Source organism: Mustela nivalis (assembly GCF_964662115.1).
Source record: "Mustela nivalis genome assembly, chromosome: 18".
In the NCBI taxonomy this organism is placed as follows: Eukaryota; Metazoa; Chordata; class Mammalia; order Carnivora; family Mustelidae; genus Mustela; species Mustela nivalis.
Window position 1 is genome coordinate 5,205,338 of NC_139037.1, and position 16,222 is coordinate 5,221,559.

The window sequence follows — 16,222 nt, forward strand, 5'->3', positions numbered from 1 at the left end:
TGCCCTACTTGTGATCTCTGTCAAATAAATAAATAAATAAATCTTAAAAAAAAAATCTTTCGTGTACCCCACGCTGGCATCTAAACAAGGCTGGGTATCCATACAGCACCTGCTTCACAGATGAGAAAACCACCTCAAAGTGTTTAGGTGACTTTTCAGAGTCACATGATGGACAAGTATTAAATGTGTGATTAGATCCCAATTTGAGATCTAATCTAATCTGTCATTCTGGGTCCGCTTTCATATCAAGCACAGCTCGGCTGAATGTCACAGAGCATGCACATGTGCGGGGACAGTAGGATTCCAGCCGCTGCTTTGGAGCCCCCGGACCCGCAGTCCTGCGAGGTGCGCAGCGCGTGGACCCGAGACGGCGCGCAGTGGGTGTGCAGCCCGGGTCCCCCGCGGCGCTGAGGTACAGGATGAGCACAGTACAGCCTCAACTGCTGGGCTGTCAGTGGCCTGTTTTATGTTTTTATCTTAAACATTCAAAACAAAACAACTATTTCCTCCCAAGTTGATCCTCCTTCTGATGGCTCCTTTTATCTTTTGGGAACTAATTCCATCCTAATTCTTGAAACTGGATCAGGAGCCAAATTTGTGTCTTTTAAATGAGGAGTTCCTGGCGACCGAGAGCCGCCAAGATAAACAAACCCTATACATTCACTTCTTCATGTCTCTCATAACTTTCTCTATCCGTTTCACTTTGGGGGGGAATGCTCTACACGGCAAAAAGGGGGGGATAGTTTTTTTTTTCTTTTACATTTAATGAAGCAACTTCATTCAGACACCAGTTTCCCTTTACTGAGAACACCACGTATGGACTTCTAGTGAACAGGCGTGAGTTGTGCATAATTAACTTCTAAACGCTGCCCAGTCTCTTGGTGTTTATTAAGTGGACCCGTAGAAACGAAGAGTCTGGGAAGACTAGTCCGCGTTTCACACCCGGTGGACACCTAAGAGTGAAATGGTAATGATGTAAATTCACGTGGGAGTCTACCTGCCCTCCAGGTTGTAGACCAAATAGAATTTGGTCCTGATGGGCAGGGGGAGGGAGGATTGGAAGGGTCTCGATTCGCCAGGCTCATTTGCCGAGCATTTATTATCGTCTGGCTTTGGCGATACAGCGATGAGGAATGACTGGCATGGTCACGGCGCGTACTTTGCGCTGGGCCCTGTTCTAAATGCGTTGTGCATGTTTACTCATTTAATCCTCACAACGTCTCTAGGAAGTTGATAATGTTGTGAACCCGTTTTTACAGCTGAGGGGACTGGAGCAGAGGGTTAAGTATAGGCCTGGGAACCAAGGCATCATGGTCCCTGAGTTCAGGAGTTCAGAACAGAGACGGGCACCAGCACAGATCAAATGGGCAGTTAAAATTTAGTGGTATGATCGGAGAGCCGGGAGGGGCTCTACGAGGAACATGGAGGAAAAAACACTTAATGATCTGGGGGGCAACAGTCAGAGAGGTGTCCCTAAGGGAGGGAAATCTTGGTGGGTCCAGAGGTATCAAAGGAGGTAGCCATGTCCGTTGGTGCTGGCCACGCAGCAAGGGGACCTAATCCACACAGAGAGGCAGCCAGCATGAATGGGAGAGCGAGTTTGGCCAGTTCAAGAAACCATGGTGGTTTGGTATTGGAGTGAAGGGCCCAGAGTTCAATGCAGAGAGTAGTGTGGAAGGTGTCATGCATTCTACTCAGGCATTTGTTCAAAAGACATTCAGTGAACACCTGCTATATGTCAGGCACTGTCCTGGGTACCAGGGACAGAGCCTTGGACACATCAGAAAAGAACCAAGGAAGGAAGGAAGAAGGAAATAGAGGAAATAGGAAAGAAACAGACTATATTCCAGCTTTGGGGGAGCTTATGCAGTCTTACTGGGGAGCAGGGAATCCGAAAAAAATGCATAATTTACAAACTGAGAAGGTCATGACGGAGCAGAACCATGGGTACCAAGGGCGATCCTCCTTCGGCACAGGGGGCAGGGAAAGCTCTTGGAGGTCAAGCACTTCAGCAGGTCAAACCCCTTACAGGTAAAAGGAAGCAAACTTGAGGGAAGGTGCAGAGACCAGCCGTGCTAGACAGGGACGGGCCTTTCCAGACATCTGTGAAGGCGGCATAATATTATCCCAGGGCCCAGGAGGGCTGATGAGCAAGGTCCCGTTAAGCAAGGAGTAAAGTGCTCAGATCTGCACTTAAAAGGCAGCCCCGGTGTGGGAACGGGCTCCAAGCTGGCAGCCCGCAGGGCCCCACACCTCTCCTTCCTTTAGCATCTTACATCTCCTGCTCTGTTCTTGAGGACTCGCTGTCCAGGTCCTGGGTACCGGAATTCTACAGCTGCTTAGAGAGTGGACGCCCACATTTCAAGACGAGCCTGGCGGGCACAGTCTCTTTCAGTTCTCAGACTGGAATTCAAAGTCAATTTCTCCATTCCCCTGATGTTCTTACTTCCCAGCCTGGCCTCATCCAGTTCTGTAACCGATGTCAGGATTCCTTGCTATAATCTACAGCCACCGAAGCTACATTTTCCTCAGTCAGAAAGAAAAACTAAATGCAAAGATGGCTTTAAAAAAACTTCTTTATGCTAGACGTGAAGTTGGGATGGATGAGTCCCGTCTGCACAGCAGGGGAGACACGTCTGCCTAAGATGCCTAAGGAACAAAGCAGAGCGCGCCCATATCAACCCTTGGAGGCTTCTGTCCAAAGTAGACATAGACAAATAAAGGCGAGTACTCTGCTGTCTTCCCGTTCACCACTGTCCGGCAGAGAGGGACAGCAGACTCGGTGCGGACAAGCTACCGTCTCTCCGGACATAGAGTCATGAGTGGGACTCATCATGACCTTCCCCAGAGTAGAAACCCATCCAGGAAGCACGGTAAGCCTTGACCCTTCCATACCCATCCCACCTCCCCTGTCAGATCAGGAGGGACTGAGGCAGTCCCCTTCCCTCTCCGGTCTGCGGCGGTCTTACACTGCCCATAGAGACAGGTCCTCGCTTCTGGGCAGCCCGTTCAAAATGCAGAGGCAGCTTGGGAGTCTATAATTAAGCTATTAAGGACAAGATTTCACAGGTCGAGAATTTCCAGGTGGAAGGGGGTTGCAGGCCGCAGGTACAAATAAGAGAGACACATGGTGTTATTAAAGATCTGAGCTCTAGTGCCTGCCACGGAGCCGGGCCTTACTGGGGTTCTGTTCATCTCAGAGAGTCCTTCCTTCCAAAACACAGTGGTGTGAAATCAGCCACTGTGATACGGCTCCGTGGCTACCCCAGTGCCCTTGCCGAACGCACCTTCTCTTTCTTCCTTCACTTTCACTTTCTCCTCCTGCCCGTATTCTCTGCCTCTGTCTCCTGGCCCCAGCGGGGTCACTGAACCCCCAGTACCTATTCTCTCTCGAGAGGTTCCAATATGGCACCATTGTTGGGACAAGTCACCTGGTGTTCTGGGCGGGGCCCAACAGAATGATTCTGCGATGCAGATTGTGCTTACCCCCCATCTCACAGAGAAGGGTGTTGAGGTTTAGGGAGTCGGCTGGCTCGCCCCACGTCACGGTCATAGGTGGTGGAGTGGAAATTTGAAACCACTTGAGTTCAACACCAAAGCCAAAGCCCTACACTATACTGTTCTCCCGCTAAGTGTTTACTTAAGATCTAGTCTCATATTTTCTATCATCTCTATCAAGACGTCCCTAGGAGTCACCAACTCAACACATCCAAGCCTGGCAAATTGAGCGCCTTTCCCGACCACCCGTTTTCTGACTGGTTTCTTCCATTGCTACCGTATGGCTCTGACTTGTGCCCCCACCTCTTGACCCATGGGCAGGAAAGAGAGTGGATGTTTCAATGGAGAGGCTGGATCTCACTCTCATTTCTGCCCATTTCAAGCTCGGGGATCTTGGCCAACTTTTCACATCAGGAGGAAGCAGCCCTATTGCAGCGGGGGGTGGTGGTGATTGTGAGGGTTAAAAACAAGGGACATTAAAGCACCCACTTGAGAGTCCTACTAAGCAATATAATTTCTCACTCACTTCACCCAGCAGACAGTGATGGCCAGGAACGCGCCGGCTGTGTTCCAGCCCAGTTTCCTGGCCCGGAAAGGTGAGGGCCTCCAAAATACCAAACAAATATCTCTTAAGGACTGTGTTCTCCTTGGAGGAATTCTCTGACTAGCTATTTTTTTTTTCTCTATCTTCTTTTTTCTTTTTAATTTTTTGGGACTTTTTATGACAGACACATCTGGGCAGCTTTACAAGGCCTATTTTCAAACCTCATGAAATTACCAGAGCCAGGAGGTGAGGGCCCTTCTCTGCTGGGGTCTGACAAAGTGAGTGGTCCAGCTGCCGCCACCGGGCTTTGCAAGAAACTCCCAATGGCAGCCAGGCTTTGCGGACAATGGGCTCTGACAGAGGGGCCTGGCCACCAGGAGGGTGTCTCTCTGGGACTCAAGAGGCCAGTTCTTCAAGACCGAGTCTCTGTATTGAACCCCACGCCTCAGAGCCTCTCAAGGTGGAGTCTGTCCTGGGAAGGGTCCAGAATTCCCTCTGCTCCGCTTTAAGCAGGACAGACAGTATGACACTGTGCTGGATTTAAAGACGAGTCATGGGGCGCCTGGGTGGCTCAGTGGGTTAAAGCCTCTGCCTTCAGCTCAGGTCATGATCTCAGAGTCCTGGGATCGAGCCCCACATCGGGCTCTCTGCTCAGCGGGGAGCCTGCTTCCTCCTCTCTCTCTGCCTGCCTCTCTGCCTGCTTGTGATCTCTGTCTGTCAAATAAATAAATAAAATCTTAAAAAAAAAAACAAAAAAGACGAGCCGTGAATCATGATGAACGACGTCCGTCTGAACACATCCCATATGTGAATCTCTGTGCCATTTACTTGTTTCTAAGAAGCACTTTGTGGTACACATCCCAGCAATTTTGTTACTCTAGATATTTATCAAGTCATTTATATCACAAGTTAGAGAGATGCTGTGAAAATGACCATGGCTGAAGAGAAAAGAGAAAAGCTTGCTTTTGGGGTGCCGGTGGGTTTCCACACTGGATGTATTCATCAATACCCTGTTTTCTTTGAAAATATTAGTGGCACTCTGTAGATTCACTTTTTAGTTTGCTATCTACCCTTAACTCTCAGACTCCCAGATATGAAGGGAAATTGTGGGGTCTGTCTGGTCCAGGCATGGCGAATATAGTCCATCCCTGAAAATATCCGTGAATGATCAATGGGTAGTAGCTTCCAGAAGCACTGTGTTGGGAGCGATACTCGGGTCAAGCTGGGGATAATTAGCCACGTCTGCCATGAATATGGTGACAGAATGGGGCAATGCACCTGCTACTTATTAGCCGTCCCAGACTGCTTCGCCCCACCAGTCTGCAGATGAAGGAGTTTGAGGATTCTTTCAAGATCACACAGACCGTCTCTATCTCTGCTCCTGGGCTGTGGAATCAGTGTTCGTGCCACTCCCACCATCCATCGCTGAACAAAATGAGCAGATAAAACAAGGTTATGGGGAGCGTGGCAGATGGAGAAGGAGGCAAGAATCAACGCTTTGAAAAATTGGCTAAGAGCCGACCATGGAGCTGGAGCAAAGGCTCCCAGCCACACCCAGTTGGGGACACACCATTATTATTGCTATTGTTTTGTCTGGGGCTTGTAGTGTGACTTTCCTTCCATCAAGAAACCAAGAGTCCTTAAACTCCTGATGAAGGATGGGTAGGTGAGTCTACAGTAGCAAAAGTCTCTGGATGATACAATCGGGAAGTCTAAAGGGCATTCTTAAAGTGTGTCAACCTGCGCACAGGTGCAAGGATTAGCATACGTGTGCATCTGGAAAGGAACAGGCACCAGCGCGTGGCAAAGGAGCGGTGTCATATGCAATGGCGGCCTTGCCATACATGTCAGGGGGCCACCGTGGCCCTGGCCTGCCAAGCACCATTCCCTATCCTCAGACAACAGCACGCTCCTTTACTTCCTGTAACTCCCTATCTTCCGCTGTCCGACTGTATGTCTTAGGTGGGGCTGACTCTACCCTGGCTTCAGGATAAGACCAGGGACTCAGACTTAGCCAACAAGAGCATTGCTACCCGGTAGACACAGTGACCGGTTCAAGGGTGGACATGTGGAGCCAGTGAGATTTGATGTCAAGCGTTTGTTGGCATCGTCAGGAAGAGGAGCTCTCCCAGGGGACCTGAGGTGGGGAACATGAAGTAGAGCTTCTGAGGTCTGCTCATTGGAAGGCAGAGAGGGATGTGACTGTCTAAGAGTGAAGCCAACAGAAGGAAAGCAGAACCACGACAGGGGCCAGCATCAAGGTGGATGGCATATCCGGACGCGGGTACCCAGCCACGCCGGAGGGCTGAGTTATCCTGAAATATTTGCTGCATTAGCCGATACATTTTCACGTACCACTCCTGCCCCGATAGTTTTTTTGAGTTAGCTTTTTGTCATCTGCAGCCACAAAAACGTCTCGGCCAATAAGAAACCGAAGAACCATTTTCCGCATAAGACGTGCAGACCCCGGCATGCCCCTGCGGACCCAGTTTATCCCAAAGCCCGGCGTCACCTGCAAGGAGCCCTGGACGTCCTTCCCCCCGACGATGGCGAGCTCTGCCATGTCCTCCGCGTGGGGGCTCCGGGCGTGGACGAACAGCGTCTTGCCCACCGCAGTTACGTTTTTCAGGGCAACTAAGCTGCCGTCATGGTTCACCTTGAAGTATGGGCTTGAGACCTCATAGTGGACCTTGCTGTTTCCCTCGCAGTCCCTGAAGGTCACTGGGGAGACAAAACAGAACAGAGCAGGTGAACAAAATCGGGAAGGGTGTGAGTAGGTCGGGTCGCTTGGTGCTGGAGGAATCGCTGACTATCAGATGCGGGTGACCGCGCCCCTCCGAGATCTAACAACGCTTCCCCGTATCCCACAGCACCCCCTTGGAGCCGTCTGGCTTTGCCTGTGCTGGGGAGCCTCCTCCATTCTAGATCTGCCCTTGATCACCTCCCGTGTTCCAGGCGGGCACTGACGGTGCGTGGAGAAACGGGATCTTTTCAGACAGCCGCTCGGGGCTCCCGAGGGCGGTCTGGGAGAGCAGAGAGGCCAAGTACACCAGTTAGTCTAGTCTCGTACCAAGGATGCCCGGCCCGGATTAGCGCAGCGGCGGGAGAGACGTGGACAGAATGCCTACAGTCAGACGGCTGGGTCAGGTCGTGTTTGGGAAGGAAAGGGGGAAAAACAGCTGTTCCTGTGGGCAAGCACAGAACTGTACTGCTTGCTTTCCTCCCCCCGCTTCTGCTTCCCTAGCTCTCTGCCCGACAGGCTTGCTTGTCTAGTAAACCTTCGACTGGAGCGGGACACAGACGCGGGAACAGCACGCACATCAGAACCAACAACTTGATGTACTCTCATCAGGCGGGCATGCCCGAACACCCGGGGCCTAGCCGGGACGCAGACTGCCAGCCGCCCTCCCCGCGCCCTCCCGCACCAGCCCCAGCCCTTGACAGCTGCGCGACGCCCACTTCTAACACCGCGGGTCTGTCCCCCCCGGATCCCTGCTTCCTGCGAGCCGGACCGCGCGGCGCGGGCTCGTTCCTGTCTGGATTCTCCCGCTTACTGTTACGCTCGTGTCACCCGTGTGTCTGGGACTCAGGGCAGTTAACCCTCACCACCGGGTAGGGATTCCAGGACGTGGCTCTAATGAATTTATCTATTCCACTCTTGATGGCCGTCGGGGCTATTTCCAGGCCGGGGCTCTCAAATTATCGCCACCAGGAACTTTCTTGCGTGTCTTTGGTGACAACGTCTACCTCGGGCTGAGCACACTGTTAAAGCCATATAAATATTTGATGAACTGAGCTGGTCTTTCTGTTCTGGGAGATCATTCTTATGGTGATAATGACCATATTAGCGGATAATGATAATGGCTAATGTGAATTGAACCTTTTCCACACTCGAGGCTAAGTGTTGGGGCATTTCACGTGCATTATCTTATTTAATCTGCGCAATGCATGAGGTGTACTTTGCAGACCGCAGGTTATAGGTAAGGTAACTGAGGCTCGGAGAGGACAAGGCAGGTGACCCACATGACGACACCAAGATTTGAGCCCAGGTCCCTTTGCCTTTTGCAACGACATGTTTCCGTAAAGGCTCAGCCTCATATAAAGTACAGCCTTCCCGAAGCCTCATCGGAACCTGAACCCCAGGGTACGCGCACCCAGTCTGCCCTGCTGCTGGGCTCCTTCCCGGCCCTGACACGCACTACAGGGTGCCCTCTTGAGCCTCCTCTGCGTCAGGGTCTTGGCACCTTCCCTTGCTGCCCACTCAGTTTCAGGGTCATCTGCGGATGCACAAGGGGGCCATTGGGCATCTCAGACATTGGCTCACTTCCTCTGACCATCGTGGTAGCCAGGATGAATTGGGCATGCCTGGTTTCAGTTTTTGAAGGTGAACCATGAAGGAGAGACACATACGTTGTTTCATCACTATCGATTAGCATTCATCCCCTGGGGACACATTGTTCCCATGTCAAGGCCTGCCGGATTGCCAGGATGCTGGCTGGCTCTGGCCCTGGCCTCTGGGAGGGGTGCAAGACAGACTGAGCTGGGGAGGGCTGGGGGTCAGGGAAGGCATGCAAATTTGTGGGGTTCTACTTCAGCCTTTCTCTTCCTTTCCCTTTCTTTTCCTCCTTTCTTCCTTCCTGCCTCCACAAATTCCTTCCATAATTATTTACTAGAAACCCTAGATGCTGGGTTTATAATGTTGAGTAAAGGGACACAGTCCCTGGGTTGAAGTATAGTCAGAGAGAGAGAGACATGTGCAATAGTCTTGCAAGTAACAGGGGACCTACACCAGGCAGAAAGAGCCACAGCATGTGCAAAGGTCCAGTGGCACACACGGGATTGCAAATAAGCCAGTGAGATGGGCATGAGAGCAAGGGAAAAAGTGAGGAACAGAGAATGGAGATCAGCTGGAAAGGGGGGATCTGGAAGGCCACCTCAGGACTTACTCCTTGAAGAAAGCTTTGGACTTTCCCATCACAACTATAGAACCAACTTGCCACTACCTGAGCTTCATACAAATACAGTTTGCAAAGGATGCCGGTGGTCAAGGTCCTCCATGGCTAAGCTGTCCACCGGCCTCCCTTCTGGCCTCTCCCCTCACCCCATGCCTCACACGTGACTCATCCCTGCGCCCGCCTCCGCCTTCTGTATTTCCCAGCCTCTGCCCCTACTGCTCCCTCGGCACAGACGTTACTGCCTGCCTTCCTCAGCCTGTTAACTCTCAGCATTTCTAGAAGAGTCAGCTCCGCAGCTCGTCCAAACGCCCTCCTCATGGCCCCTGAGTTTCCTGCACACAGGATCTTCCGTATCATGCCATATCAAGATCCCCATTTTATGTATCTGTTTTCCTCATCAGAACCAAAGCGTCTGCCTTCGGCTCAGCTCATGATCCTAATTAGGGTCCTGGGATCCAAGCCCTACAATGGGCTCCCTGCTCAGCAGGGAGCCTGCTTCTCCCTCTCCTTCTGCCCCTCCCCCTGCTTGTGTGTGCTTGCTCTCTCTCTCTCTCTCTCTCAAATAAATAAACAAATAAATCTTCTTTTGAAAAAAGAACCAAGACCAGAAATTTCATCTTATTTTTCTATCCATCCCTCTATCTGCAGCAATGAACAGAGTGCTTTTGCATACAGGAGGCCGTCCGTGATGAGGACACTTAACTGCTCTCCAGGGGCAAAATGATACCTTAGTGGTGGCAGACTGGGGACATGTACCTCCTTAATGCTGGGAGCAGAAGTTGCTGCGAGCAAGGCAGGGACTGAGAAAGAAGGTCCCTCGTCCACTCTTGTCTTGGATGAGCCCAGCACTGGAGATGGGTAGGAAAGGAATGTCCCTGCTGTCCCCGAGTTCCCCAGATGCTGCATGCGTCCATTTACAAGAGCACTTGGCTTCCCATGCCTAGCTTTGACTTAGCTCATTGGTGAAGTCAAAGGTGATACCGTAACTTTCTTCCTAATCTTAGTAATGCCGTGTAGAGTCCCAAAGCTGGGATCAGTCTGCGCGTGTTGAATGAATGAATATTTTGACAAATAACAGGAACAACATCTACCATTTACTGAATGGCAGCTGCGTACTAGGCCATGGGCCAAAGACTCTACATTAGCCTCTCCTTTTTGTCTCAATTCTAACCAACAGCAGCATTTTCAACTTTTTTTCCCCATGATGTACCCCGCAGGATTTTAAAATTGTTTGCTTAATTGCCACTGCTGTCATGAATTGCTTTGTTGGTTTTTAAAAATTTGCAATTTTTTTTTTCCTTCCAAGAGAGAAAGAGAGAGATTGAGTGTAAGCAGGGGTAGGAGCAGAAGGAGAGGGAGAGAATCCCAAGCTGGAACCAGGGCAGACCCCTGCTTGGGGCTCGGTCTCACAACCCTAAGATCATGACCTGAACTGAAATCAGGAGTCAGGTGCTTAACCAGATGAGCCACCCGGGCACCACTACTGCCATGAAATGTCAGTGGTGCAGATAGACTCTGTGTCTGTGTACTTATGTGTCTCTGTGCTTTATACACACACATAAAGTGCAAACTTCTGCCCCTCCTTCATAACGCCGGCTTGGGGGAAACACAGCCCCAAGGAAAATGCATACTCTATCAGCACCATTTTCCACTTTACAGGAAAACAGACTGAGTCCCTGAGATTGACCAACTCGCTCACATATCCCCAGAGAAAGCAGGAACCTGTCCCTAGTCCACCTGTCGACCGCTACAGTTTAAGCCCTCAGCACATCCATTTCCTGGGAATTGAGGCGTAAGAGGGAATAGGGCAATCGCCCCACCCTGATCCCTGAAGGCCACCCGCTAATCCTTCTGGGCTTCTCAGAGATCCCAGATGAGGGGGTATTGAGAGACCACATCCACGTTCAGGATCGGGCAATGGTAGGCACCCAGTAGAGCCTAGCTCTCTTCCCAGCAGCTCTATTAAATAACTAAGGATTGCAAAATTAGGTCTCTGTTTTAGGCACCTTTACCAATTCAGGAGCAGATCCTTGAGACTATGGTTTTTTTCAAGGCTCTGAGAATCACCGGGAGAGCATTTTAAAACATAGCAATACCTGTTCAGCTACCGACCAAGATTCTAATATAACCGGGTTGGGCTGGGTTCTGGGCACTAGTATCTCTTTCAAGTTCCCCAGATGGATCTTATGCAGCTAAGGGCCAAGACCCAGGATCTCAGACAACGGCTGTCGGGTTTCCGCATTTCCCAGCCATCCCTGCACAGAGAGGAGGCCGAGGACCCGGCGTGCCAGCAACTGCTCTTCCCGTGCCCGAAGAAAGGGCGGTTTTAATGGTGGGTTTCTAAGCCCTTTTTCCAAACCTGGCTCATGTGGAGCAGCCCTGTGACCTTGGGCGGACCACCCATCCTCTTTGAACCTCAATGTCTTCATCCGTAAAGTGGGACAAGTAATAGTCCCTCCTTCATAGGTATTTTAACTCTTTGGGTGAGCATTCAACACGATCAAATAAACCTACATGCATAAAGCACGTGGGATGGTCCTCCACGAATAAGAATTATTACCTTCCTGACTTCTGTAATTGTGGGCATTAAGGAAGCTACATTTTTCTCCTTTTCCCACATAGCTTCCTGCTTCGCGCTAGTTTCCCACCTGCCTCCTGGGTCCTTCTGTCCTTTCTGGTCAGGTACCCAAGCGCTGGCCTGCTGGGCGCTGTGGTTACCATGGAGATGGTTACTCAAGGCACCTCTGCTGGGGCCAAGGGAGTGAGGCAGAGGATTCTGGTCCCACCTTGCTCAGTTCCGTATTTTCCTCCTCTTCTTGCCAAAGCCCTACCTGTCCCACACGAGAGGTAGTGAAGGAAAAAATGACATCAAAGAAGCAAAATGACAGGGCCCCACCCATCGTAGACTCAACAACGTCTCATGAAACGTTCTTTAAATGGATTGTTTGTACAGATAGCTTCCTACCAATCTAACGTAATGCTTTTCCTCAAAGCACAGCACTGCACGGAGAGCTTTACTCTCATAATTGCACTGAATCCTCCCATGACCAATTGGAGGTAAATAATTTGTTTCCTCTCTAGAAACGGAGACTTAGCGAGGTCGAAGATGGGGAAGGCCACGCAGGTCACACTAGTCTGTCTGGGCAGATACACTCCCTCCTTTAAACACTTTGCGTCCAGCCTCATATTTTCACGGTATTTTCCTCGCTGATCTATTATCTGCTTAATATTTCTCTTTTATTTGTTTCACATTATTTATTCTCACTAAATTATTTGAAGATAGCATTTATAATATATATCAGATGGGCCAGATGTCCCTTCTTTTTTTTCTGGCAATAAAGTTGAATTAAATCTAAGGAGTCAAATAAAGACACGTGTATCCTTGCAGGCACGGAAGCCCTCAGAGTGATGTGGGTCCCGCCTTCCCGAAACACTGGCCTGGGCTACATTCCGCTCTGCATATCTCTCATTTAGATAAAGTCATGCCTGGCAAGAGGCACACCTTAGAAAAAGGATAACCTTGACCTCACGGTCTGTGATAGCAGCTTTGGCCGTTATCTGAATGGCAGATCTAAAGTGTATGAGGAATTCATAATCGAAAGAGAAACAATTTACCACACTCTTACTTGACTTCTTCCTCCTAGAAAAACCGATTCTACTTCCCCACCGACGAGAACCTCCCCTGAAAGTCCCCATTAAAGATCGGAATGGGTAGCGTTATCCCTGCATCATTGTCTCATTTGATAACTTTGTTGATACAACCAAAATATCCGTAATTCTCAAACTTTTTAATAGAGATCAAGTCAGGGCAAGTTTGGAGGCACAGAGTTCAAAGAACACATTAAGGATGAAAGTGAAGAGTTTATGTCTACCTATTTTTTCTTTAATGTCTCTTTCTATATAGCTTGGAATGACACTATCAGGATAACTGGAAGGAAAAATTCTAATAAACAATTAAGTTTGTGGACAAGTATTCAAAATCTCCAAGTGAGGGAGAAAAGAAAGGATCTGTACTATTATGGACCTACCAAGGACTTCTGTACATAGTTTACCACTGTGGCATTTAAAATAGCTTCTAGAAAGAAAAAATGTATATACATATAATATACTGTACATGGGGATTTATTGGAATCAATTGCACAACATCATTCTTTGAGATAATCTTTGAACACCCCAGGAGAAGAAATGGGGAGTGAAAACTCCCCACCTGGGGGAAAAATGCAAATTAGACAAATGGCACCACTCAGCGTTTCAATTATGCTTTCAGCATGTTTCCACTCAAAATGTCCTCTGGGCTTAATGCAAATGTCACAAAAAGACAAACTTTAGCTGGGAGACAAAACCACAATTGAAATGGGAAGTTTGGCACGTGAATTAAGCGGCTTAATCTTCCTGACCTTGATTTTAGGCTTTTTTTTTCTCTTTTGATTGAATGTGGTTCTTTAGGTTGAAAATCCAAAGGCATAGATTTCTTACCATCTTGAAAGGTGTGAGTGAGCAAATTAAGCTGTATTATGATCCCAGGAAATAAGGGAATGCAACTGGATTTAAATTTATCCGCAAAATAGAGATCAGCCCGGCTCGTGTGGATAGGTAGGCACTAAAATAGGGAATTTGGGCTACTGATAGGTGTTTGGGGGTCAGTCTAGGATCCATACACTCTTATCAGAGATGGCCAAATGGTCCTAAAAACATACATACATACATTCATGCATACATTTGTAGAGATTCAAAAATTTGTACGTAAGGACTCTTAGAGTGGTGTTCAGACCACTTGTATATTTGGGTGGGGATGCACATGAATCAGGGGGCCTATGGACTCTGAATTAGTCTTCCCAGGAGCTGCATCTCCCCCACAGGTAGATATGGTTGGGTCTATAGATAAAGTACTTCTAGCAATCTCTACTTGCACACAGAAGAAAGTAGCATTGTTTCAGCAGTATGATAGCAAAGGAAAAAGTCTTGATTCATATCATTGCCAATGTCTATGGTGTAAATATTCTAAACATAGCTGGTTTCAGCTACCAATGTGCCTTTAATAGCCTTACAGATTTTCTAGAAACTTAGCAACCAGCTCTCGGGAATCCAGTACTAGCTGATTCCAGCACACCACCGAGACTAGGCAAGGACTCTGCAGCAGAATATAAATTGTTCACTCTCCCTTAGGCTACACCAGATATCCCAGTACTCCTGGCCTACTTAGTAAAACAGAATCTAATTGTTTCATTAGCAAGAAGGGCCTGCATATTGGTTGGTTTGCCAGGCCTTGCTGGGACGCGGAAAGCCATGCCTTTCTGACAACAGAAGTAGCACTGAATTCAGAGGCATCAGATGGCCTCTCTCCAGGATACAGAGCAAGACTAATTGCTTTTCATATCCCTCAGCATCCCACTGGCATCCAGAGGTACCAACTTCCTTTGAAAGAACACATAAGGCTTTGTCCAGTGGCGCTATGGACTTGTCCAACTGAGAGAAACAGAAAGTGTTCCCTGTGGTTTCCCCAAACCTTCATTTCCCAAATATCCGAGCCAACCAAACTTTCATTAACCTATGTTTAGTCCTACCCACATTGGGCCAGATCCCTGGATGATACGATAGGCACCTCCTCCCGGCGTCATTCATTCTACCCTGTTATTCCTGAGTGCATCGGACTGTATCCTGTACTCCATGTTTTGCCTGGAATCAGCACAGACATCTGCGGAGCTTCTGTAAGGTTATGGGTGTGGTCTGAACCGTGACTGATGAGCTCAGGAGTAGAGTTCACCTCCCAAGGATTTGTAGATTTGAGAGGTGCAGAACGCACAGTCTTCATACCATCTTATGTTTCAACTCCAACTTTGACAAAATAGAGTTTCAATTCTGTCACGTCAGGCAAAGATATCATAATGAATGATCTTGTCAAGTGATCTTCTGCAGGAACCTATTTTTGCCATGTAAACCCTTAAGGGCTTCCTCTTGGAACAAGACAGAGCCCACATCTGCTTTCAGGGGATTTTCTCTGCCTACCATTAAAATCCGACTTGCTAGTTCTGAAACTAGTCTTGTCTGTCAGGGTGTTACATTTTCTGCTTGTTACAGATTCTTTAAAAATGGCAGATTGTTTTCTGAAAGAAGACGTGCATCCTGAATCCCATGGTACTTATAATCACTACGAATTTGTGTTTCAAACTGGAATTACTTTCCATGGCATAGCGCCTGACACAATATCCACCCAACCCTGTTCATTGAATGAATAAAGAGCAGAACTGCAACTTGACAGCTAAGCAAATTTGAAACTCTCCAAACAAAAGTGAGAATAATGGCCCAAACTCACATGAAGATTCGAGTAAGCCAATTGAAAGTCACCAGATCAGCAAAGTATTAATCACAGATTCAGTAGCTTTGAGAAACACAAGGTCTCAGATGAATAGGGACCCCCTCTCAGTGATTTCATAGTACTAGCACATGGCTCTTACATAGCCTTTAGTTTTTGAGTTATCTAGTAATTATGTGCAAACATGCCTCCCTCCTTACTTCTCTGTATAGGTAAGTCAATGAGAAGAGAGATTTGCTCCACTACAATGTTCAAAACTTTTGGCCTTACAGTTGGAGTTCTCTGGGGGACATGTGGCAATGTGTCCTGGCTGGGCCTAAGTTGTGACTCAGATCCTGATTGTGTCTGATGCAATCAGACCTGTGATTTCCCAAGTACCTCTCAATTGCAGGGGCAGATCTACATAGGAAGGAAGGGGTCTATTGGGAGGTCAACTTCTACGTGAGTGCTTAGAGAAATGCAGAAACAGAAGGAAGACAAACCCGATATTGATTTCTTAGTCCAGTCCCATTGGGTTGTAGTTCAGGGAAAGAATAAGCTGTATATACAAGCTTTAAGATACGCAAACCACAGGCAATTTAGGTTAATCTCAAACACTGTTAGCCTAGTTCCTCACAAACTGATATGGGGAACGGTGGCTTGACCCTATTTCCAAATGGAATGCACTTGACTTTGCTCTGGAACAACGAAGACTAAAGAAGCTTTGGGTCTTCCAGCATCTTGGGGATCCATGGCTTTGGGAATCCTAGAGATGGACTTGGAAAACAGCCTTCTCACAAAAGTAGTGAGGAGACACTTCCTTTAAGAGACTTTCCGGTATGTTACCCAACAAAGAGGCTAGAAGGAGGGGTCATGGGAGAATAATTTGTGAGTTTGTGGGAGGTCTTTCAGAAATAATCCTAATGATGACCA

At 48.5% G+C, this 16,222-nt stretch overlaps 1 protein-coding gene across 1 annotated transcript in view; it reads right to left on the reverse strand.

Moving 5' to 3' along the window:
* The window catches only part of CDH13 (cadherin 13), a 986,611-nt gene that overhangs the window by 607,860 nt on the left and 362,529 nt on the right, over positions 1-16,222 (reverse strand). The window contains exon 3 of the mRNA XM_082712008.1: positions 6,555-6,763. Within this exon, the coding sequence (XP_082568134.1) occupies positions 6,555-6,763 (209 nt within the window). The remainder of the gene's footprint in view (positions 1-6,554; positions 6,764-16,222) is intronic.